Source organism: Corythoichthys intestinalis, chromosome 17 (assembly GCF_030265065.1).
Source record: "Corythoichthys intestinalis isolate RoL2023-P3 chromosome 17, ASM3026506v1, whole genome shotgun sequence".
Classification (NCBI taxonomy): domain Eukaryota; kingdom Metazoa; phylum Chordata; class Actinopteri; order Syngnathiformes; family Syngnathidae; genus Corythoichthys; species Corythoichthys intestinalis.
Window position 1 is genome coordinate 23,486,402 of NC_080411.1, and position 9,427 is coordinate 23,495,828.

The 9,427-nt window shown below is 37.8% G+C and overlaps 1 protein-coding gene across 3 annotated transcripts in view; it reads right to left on the reverse strand.

Moving 5' to 3' along the window:
* Positions 1 to 5,597, reverse strand: part of LOC130905114 (ephrin type-A receptor 5) — a 130,722-nt gene extending 125,125 nt beyond the window's left edge. For 2 of the 3 annotated variants that reach the window (XR_009061034.1, XM_057818147.1), the window contains exon 1: positions 5,321 to 5,596. Coding sequence is in view for 2 of the 3 variants with exons in the window: in XM_057818147.1 (XP_057674130.1) it covers positions 5,321 to 5,408 (88 nt within the window). In the remaining variant the exon portion in view is untranslated. Of the gene's footprint in view, positions 1 to 5,320 lie in introns of all 3 variants that reach the window. The other variant, XM_057818148.1, reaches the window with a different exon arrangement.
* Positions 5,598 to 9,427: the final 3,830 nt, after the last annotated feature.

A 9,427-nucleotide genomic window follows, 5' to 3' on the forward strand; every position in this document is an offset into this window, starting at 1 on the left:
TCATATCACTACCATTAAGCGTGATCACTAATGTGCACACTTGCATACCCAATACCATCCTCATTAGTCAGATATTATTGTTAACAATAATAAAGGGGCTCATCCCTAAAACAGATGTGTGAGCATCCTGCACTTCATTGACATGTTTGGGAAAAGCAATCAATTCAAATGAGAATGGACTCGCTCCAAAAGAGGGAATTATTCAATTTGGCATGATATGTAATGGTTTTCACCCCAATGCAGCTCATCAGTGATGTTACTAAACTCAACAAGAAGTTTCCACACTCCTGGAGTGAGTATTTAAATATTAAAGGAGCCATTAAGGTTGTTGGTATTCACAGTTTGTTCCTCCAATTAATCACAAGCCTTACAAACAAGAGAATGAAAATTGCATTAGTCAACAACGATTAGATTGATGGAAATAACTACAAATTATGCTGCAATGCATGACAGAATGTATAAAAAACTTGTTTATTTTGGGTTTGAGCAAAATAGCGTTTATTATTGATCATTATTCTTTTATGTATTTGTAGAAAAATGAAATGAGCCAGCAGTCATATCAGTAAGGATGCACTCTGTCTGTACCTGCCAAATTTAGCACTAGTAGAGGAATCCAGGCATTTCACTAATTAGCGGCAGTGTCTTGTAACCGAGACTCTACTAGTTTGTTGTCTAAATAGGCTGAGGCAGAGCCATTTAGAAAGAGAGTTGCGACACTCTCTGATCTCACCTCGGGGGGTTACGGGTTCACGTAAGCCTGAATAGTTCCAAGCGCAAGTAGCGCTGTAATGGTTTTCAATGGAACTGACAGCGGTAATTGCAACATTTATGTTAAAAATTGATAAAATCACGTATCTAAGTACTTGTTTGATTATCTCATTGGGGATCACCCTCGTTGAAGCAATGTTTGGAACTCTAAGGCTCCATTACCCGGAAGCAGAGTAACGCGTTACCTTTACTCTGCTACATTTATTTGAGTAACTTTTTTAAGCAAATGTACATCTTAGAGTAGTTTTACCACACAATACTTTTTTATTTTTACTTGAGTGGATTTGTGAAGAACACTACTTTTCCTCCGCTATTTTGGGCTACACTAGAATTATTACATTTTTCCTCTTTATTCTACATAGTGGCTTTATTTCTGCCAGAGATTCCGACAGTGGCTGTCTCACTTTCACCAACGAGACATCGCAACAATAACCACGACTCTATTCTACCTATCAGAGGTCACAATGTGTTTTTCTCCAATAGACGGAGCTCATGCGCCTTTCACGGTTGATGTTTCAAATGTTGTTCTGGTCTGAATCCGATGCTTTATGTCTCATCTTTTTGGCCTAGTATAGTCATGTATCAGGTTATAGTACAGTATAATATTAACAGTTCATATAGATTAAATATGTGAGAAAAAAATACATTATTTAAAAAAAAAAAAAAAATCTGGCATTATTAGCAATTACTCACAATATTAGTCAATGCTTGAGTATTCTTTTCAACGAATACTTTTTCTACTTGTACTTGAGTAAAATTTTGGATGGCTACTTTCACTAAGTAATATTATTTAGAAGTAATGGTACTATTACTATTAGTGCTGCAACGATTAATCGATTAACTTGAGTATTTGATTAGGAAAAAAATATTCGAATTAAATTTTGTTGCTTCAAGTATTCGTTTAATTAAAGTGGCGTTGTAAAGGTTTATTTTGAAAGTGTTTGCATTTAGTTTTTTTGATTAGGGTGGATACACTGCCCTCTGGTCTGCCTTTTTTCACATGGCTGAATCCAACTGCTCCCCGTTAAGACCAACATAAGTTTTCGTTTGAGCTAATGTTTTTCAATGCATTCACAATTTAGTTTAGTTTAGCCGATTTTTGTGGGAATGTGTCTGAACCACTTGTTAAGAGCATTGTAAAAAAAAAAAAAAAAAAAAAAACTTTAGCATTGTATAGCATTTAAGCTAGCGGACATTTTCTATGTTAATTAGCCAATTGTTCTTTTGTTGTACAAAGATCCTCATTTAAAAAACAAAAAAATATATATATAGGTTGAGGCTCAGCTCAGGTATTTTAATTTTTCATGTTCCTTATCCGATTACTCGATTATTCGAACTAACTAGTCCATCGATTAATCGACTACTAAAATATTCGATAGCTGCACCCCTAATTACTATTGAGTAAAATTTTTGGCTACTCTACCCACCTCTGCCTGGAAGTACCCAGAAGTAAAATTGTATAATGCAGTGGTCCCCAACCCCTTTTTGCATCACACACCAGTGTGACATGGGCCTTATTTTTACGGACCCACCAATGTGTGGCAGAAAATAACAGTAAATATAAAATAACACGACGGGGCTAAAAACGAACATGAAGTGCAGGGAAAACGTAACTCACCGTGAAAATGAACCTTTTTAACAGCGGCCTCTCCTAAAAATTGACCGCAAATATCCTTGGTCGCAAGCATGATATCTTATCTCCAATCGTGAAAGATTTCTTGGCTTTAGCAATGCGTTTCACGACGAGGTATGTTGCTCTCAGTGCATTCTCTTCTGTTGCTTCATTTGCCAGCATTTAGCCACATATTATACAGAATGGACTTGGTTGTAGGCTCCTCTTCTGGCTCAGCAGGTGGCCTTTTCCCCGTAGAGAAGGCTGTCCCTGGCCCGGCAGTGGAAGATCAATGATATATAGCATAAATTAAAAACCCGATCCCTTTCACCAGATTCCGCTCATCTGAAAAATAGCCTGATCCGCTCGATTTCCGATCACGTGATGAGATCGGGACATCCCTAGTGGCAACAAGTTAGTCTTAGGTTGGTTAGGATTTGCTCCAAGGATTTTGATTCTATGAAAAAAAAGCACTTGCCTCCCCAAAATTTAGAATTGATGTTCTACTTTTTAATAGTATGTATTTGACAAATTCAACTGGGATCCTCAAATTAAAATGTGCATGCCTGGAAAAGGTGAAGAGACATCAATTGCTCTCAATTCAGAATACTGTCACAGTTTCATCAAGTCTTTGATCTCTCGCAAAATCCTCATAAATCTTTTTGTTTGAGTTTTAAGAAGAGTGAATTCTTACCTCAAAATTTTGAAAGGGTTGAACTTGAAACTAGAGGTGCAACAATTAATCGACACCTTATCGATTAGCAAATTAATTGACAACTATATTGATCAGCAATTAATCGGTTGGATTCATTGTAATAGATTAAAATCGATTAACAAATTAGTTGCCAACGAATTTGAAAATCGATACAGTTGCAGACTACAATTAAGTCAAGAAGCTGTGATAAAATATTAGTTTTGAAGGGAATAGCCATCCATTTTGTTTTCATTGTTACTTACCACATACCTAAAATCATTTCAAGGTAAGGTCATTTTTGGACTATAAACCACTACTTTTTTCTTTTATTTTGAATCCTGCGGCATATAGTCCAGTGCGGCTCATTTGTTGATTTATTTGGGTTAATAGGAAACACTTTATTTGACAGCGGCGTCATAAGACTGTCATAACACCGTCATAATTATGATTTGAAACAATCATGGGCATTACTAAATGCTTATGACAGATGTCTTTAAGTGTCATCCGGCAAATTATGTCACTAACTCCATTTGTGTCCAGCTTGGATCTTTTGCATCCATTCAAAAGTGAGGTAATTTGCAGGATAACACTAAATGACATCTGTTTTAAGCATTCATTAATGTTCATGACAGTGTCAGGTCATAATTATGATTGTCTAATTACAGTTTTATGGCAACACTGTCAAATAAAGTGTTACCAAATACCATAACTAGCAATTAATGAAAACACAGTAACTGAAGAAAATAAAATAGCACAGAACATGATTTTTGATTGTTATTTACATCTGTAGCTCTGCAATGCATGCTTGGAGGCATTTTGGACGACAACAGTGTTGACAGCAGGTGGCAGAAAGGTTGAATGTCTCCCCTCCAAGGGAGCAGTGATGGCCAAATGAAACTTCTTGAAGCAATGAAGCTTTGCAGCCAATTGGTTCAAAGCTTCACGGTGGTTCATTTGGTTTTATGACAGTCGTATAATGCCACTGTCAAATAAAGTGTTACCGGTTAATATCTTTTGGTGTAAATATCCCATTATACAGTGAGGACAGCTGCGGCTTATAGTCCAGTGCGACTTATGTATGAACAAATGTGGTTTTCGTGCCAAATTTGGTGTGTGGCGGCTTATAGTCAGGTATGCCTAATAGTGTGAAAATTACGGTAAATTGTGAAGATACTAATTGAATAGAATGACATTCATCCAATTAATCGATTAATCGTTTAATTATTCGTCCGATTAATCGATTATGATATTAATCGTTAGTTGCAGCCCTACTTGAAACTATATTTTTTATGAGTTTGTTTCCATCATACACTCATATAGTGGCTGCTTAATGCCATGGCAATATGTATGAAAGGATATAAACCCAGACATTGTGCATCCAAATGATGTATCAGGTAAATTCCAACTTTATAAATGAAGAATGCAGTGTACAAAAAACACCATGAAGAGCAATCCATTTTCCAGCCACACAATGGACAAACACTGCGGTGCACTCTAAACTTTGTCCAAATAAATCTATCATGTGAAGAATAAGCAGGCTGAAGAATGTTCTCTCCTTCCCGGGGTAATGCCAACTAATAGCCCTCGACAATAGCCCTCATCTCACACTATTAGGATTCTGCACAGTGTGCAGACAAAAGCGTGGGAACACAACCTGACACTCCATTCCATGTTGTATTGGCATCACAGCCAATCACCCCTTTAGATGTCGAATGTGACAGGTGAATGTGACTGATTAGTTAAGCAAAGGTGACTCATGTCATTATGTTTGCTGATGAAATGACATAATAGCAAGTGTTTTTTAATCGTCTATGGGATGCATAATTTAAAAAAAAAAAAAAAAAAAACGTTGATAATTGACTTAATTCTTGTAGGTTAATAAAACGTCAGAAACTGTTCAGGTCTGCTGCTATCATAAAGTGACACAGATACTCTGTAATGTGTTTTTTTCTCCATGTGTTGATAACTCAAAAAGGCAGTGATGGGACAGTTGCAGCGCAGTCCACCCAAGTCTTCAAGTGACGGAATAACTGTAAAGTATATATTCTGTGACATGGTACTTTTTAACCCCTTTAAAACACTCATCCGACAACATGTCAAAAGGAAACAGAGCCATGCATGTATAATAACACGAGATACGTGCATGGCTGTCCAACCACCGATGACATACTTGTCAATGACAACTCAAGCCCATGAAACGATGCTGAGGCGCACAGCATTGACAAGAACCGCGAGTTTTTTTTTACCTTCATTTGCGGGGATGCACCACGCCACACTCCAAACCCACGTCCACGCCACCAGCCTCGCTCCACAACTCCTCCGACGCGCTTTCATGGCGCATTAAAAAGAGAGAAGGGGGGAAAAAACGTAGCCGATCCGAATGTGAGTTGGTGCCTAAAAGGCGGCAGGTTCTCTCAGCATTCGGGTGGTGAAAGCATGAGTGGTGTGGAGTATTCGCTCTGTAGGATTAGAGCTCACGTTCTGCGTCGGAGAGCTGAAAGCAACTGTTTGCTCACCAGCTGGAAAGACGGCGGCCCGCCGGCGGGGGGCGGAGTTAAGAGCCGATTCCCTCCAATCGCGGATCAGCCACAGGTAAACCACACTGTCGGGCTTTCATTCGTGCAATTGGCACAAAATACAATGACAGTTTTGCACAAGTGAGGCCATTTAATGCGAAGTGTCCAGTGTTGTTAATCTTACTTTTAAAAAAAAGCAATTAATTACAGTTACAAATTACTTCTCCCAAAAAGTAATTGCGTTAGTAATTCAGTTACCTGAATGTAAGAGTAATTAGTTACTTGGCAAAGTTTTTTTTTTTTTTTTTTTTTCTCAAAAAAAAAAAAAAAAAAAAAAAAAAAAACAGGTCACACAATGTGAAGTTTAAACAGGGGAGAAAGTGGTTAGAATTTCTTGCCGGAACTCCCCGACGTGAAGGTCGCCATGGAGCCAGAAATTTAATTTTATTTTACTTTTTTTGTTTGTTTGTTTGTTTGTTTGTTTGTTTGTTTTTGGGGGGGGGGGGGGTCAGAACTACGGAAAACTGTTTCGGTCAGTTATTTCTATAACACATACAAAAACTGATTTTTATTATTTATTATTTCAATGATTTGGAAAACAAATGTTAACAAAACAGCTATCCACCTCCTAATTTTTATATTCCCTCGTTTCCTCACATACTAAATGCCTAATCTCAATTTTAACTACTTAAGACCATAGGATGTATATTCAAGATAAGAAGATAATGTAAACATTTACTTTTTGTTGTGTTTTTTAATAATAAAGATATTAAAAAAACATACATTCAGAAAAATAAGTACAAAAGACTTATTTTATGTAGAGTGAAATGGAATATATTTTAAAGATCGTGCAAACATTGACTTTTTTTAAATCATAAGGAAATGAATAAGTAGCCTAACATAAGTGAACAAATATCAGTCCTAAGTGCACATTGACAGCTAAGATGTTCTGAACCTAACCAGCAGAGCAAATAAAACTAAATATGATAAATAAGCCTCCTTAACTCTTTCCTTGCTCTTGAAGATTTGTACCATTTTCTGTTGCATTGCCTTTTTTTTTTTTTTTTTTTTCTGTTTCAGAAAACATGCACGTTTGAACCAATCAGAGCTATTTCTGGTGACCACATGTCAGTATTTCAGCCAACTGAAGGGATAAATGAGTCCAGGCGTTTTACTTTGCTGCGTGCATTCGCACATTGACATGACTCCTCATCATCAGACGCAGATAAATGCAGCAGCTGGGGAAACCTCCATGCCATCCGTGGAATAAAATAAATAATAAATATTGGTGGAAAGGATTACGCTACAAGAGCACTTTATTATGCTTGTTGTTCACAGTTGTGTACGTAAATCTGATGTTGGTAGATTGTTTTCTTCTTGGAGATGATATGCATGTGTGGCAGCTTTGTATTTTTTTTTTTTTTTTACATAGCGTTTTGACAGTTGCCATCCTATTTTCGGAATCAAAGCACTGTATACCGGAACAGAGTTCCGGCACTGAATCTTACACCAGAACTGCGCTCCGGGCCTGAATTTTATACCGGAACTGCATGCCTGACCGTTCCCACCCACTTTCACCCCTGAGTTTAAAGGATTTTTGGGACAATTGGCCCTAGCCCAATTCTTTACCCTAAACTTAACAACACACAGGGGTATTGCGGATATTGCGATAACTAGATTGTAACCTTTGCTATGTGTAGAAGTCATTTTATGTTGTGAATCAACTGTTAAAGTTGTTAAAATTGCTCCCGTTATTGCATTCGTTCCCTTCTGTTTACTTTCAACATGTGTAAGTTTTAAAACTGTTTCTTCATTTAAAGATAGATTTAAGTCAAGATTTTGCCGATTTGGGAGCATTTTAGATAAAAAGTTACTTAGGTTCGCTTGGAAGGTTCTCTACAACAGAGCCTTCCTGAGAACTCTACTGTTTTAAGATGGAGGCTGTTTACTAACTCATCTAGTTCTTTATACATGTTGCTAATGCCGCCGTGTCTGTCATTTGCATCTAGTTCGTATTAGGGCTGTGACAAAATATCGAAATGGTGATATATCTTGATACTTTGTATCCCAAAAGGTTATCGATATGCTCCTGCCAAGAATCGAGATATCATTTTAAAAAGGTGTCAATGTATAGAAAATAAATAAATAAATAAAATGGAACCAACAAGTTGCAACCAAAATCTACCACCATAATAGTGTCTCAGTTAACTCTAAGTCTGCATCTACAGTGCTCAACGCCCAATCCATTTAGACTGGGAACGTTCGTTCATTTGAAACCAGAGCATTCACAGTCATTCTGTCCAATGTTCAGGGATGAGTTTACCACAATAATAATTGTCACCTTAACTTATAAGACTGGCTAATGGAGATCGGAGGAGGACCGTCAAGATAGTAGACATTCTACGGCCGTATTGTCGAGCCAGTTCACGGAAGCGTGCACCACGCTCATATTTTTCTATCATTTGCATCTTCATTTAATGGTAAGCCTCACCTTTTTTCACCACCTGCACCAACATTCATGGAAAGCATGTTGATTTTTCTCACAAGAAAATCTTCTGTGTGTTCGTCTTGTGGGTAAACAAAGAAACTGCAGCGCTGTCATAAATCATCGTATTTCGAGCATGTGGTCGAATGAAGAAACAAATGATGATTCAAATTTTACGTCGGCTGTCGAAAAGATTGTGTGTCGAGATACCACTATATTTAAGAAATTGACGTTTATGATCTAGAGGTAGACTATAGTGAGCTTTGTGTCCCTGTGTCCCAGTGGTGGAATGTAACAAAGTGAAAGTACCTTGTTACTCTACTTATGTAAATTTTTTGCATATCTGTTCTTATATAATATGAATTGGTACTTTTTACTTTTACTTCATTACATTTTACAGCACGTTTCTGTACTTTTTAATCCACTTCTTTTCAAATTGTTTTCTTTTTTCCTCAATATGAATTGATAGTTTCATTTTCATGCCTCCAGTGCAATCGATAAGCCCCATGCAACTACTTGAGCACTAGAGGCAGCAACACAAGGTGAACAAGGTATTGACCAATAAAAACCATTGTGAACAAATACATCATACTGTGGCCTAATGTGGATTGGTCGCCGTCTTTTGGCCAGCCAATCAGAGGAAAGAAGCAGGAAATTCAGGGGTGGTTAACATAGTGACGCTCTGAGAAGACGACACATTTCATGTTTGCATGTCGCAATTCTGCGTGAAAACAATGTAGTATTCATGCCAGGCCCTAGAGGGCAGTGCATTTTCACAAGACGACAGACAATGATGCACTTCCTTGACAACAACCTCCTCAGCCCGGAAGACAGCATACCCACCTAGCACCTACATTAAGCAATGGCGTCCATGCGTTTTTTCCTTTTGCTTCAAACGGCACACAAACACAAACATGAAATGTATTCAAATTAAAATAATGTAAAAGCAGTAAATTAAAGCCGACGTTCCCCTGTTGCTTTTTGAATGTTTAGTAGCAGCGATTGCGCATGCCTAAACTGACTAGTGCGAGTGCTGACGTCATCGGAGCGAAAGCTTTCCATTGATATGGTTGCGGAGCAATCCCCGCAATTGAATCGTTCCGCTTTGGAGGCTGGAATCAAAAGTTTGCGTCTTCGCCTTCCGTTTTCGCCGTCACCGTGTAAAGGCCAGGGTATTCCGCAATATAATCAAACAAAAATTACTGTAAAAGCCTTGGTGGTAGCGAATTTACCTACTATGCCACCAGCTGACAAACCCGCCTCTGTGCAGAACATGTATTAGTAACCATTAACATATGTAGCGGCGGACTGCGGCAAGTTGTCATAATGTTTTGTCAAATACAGTACGTAGT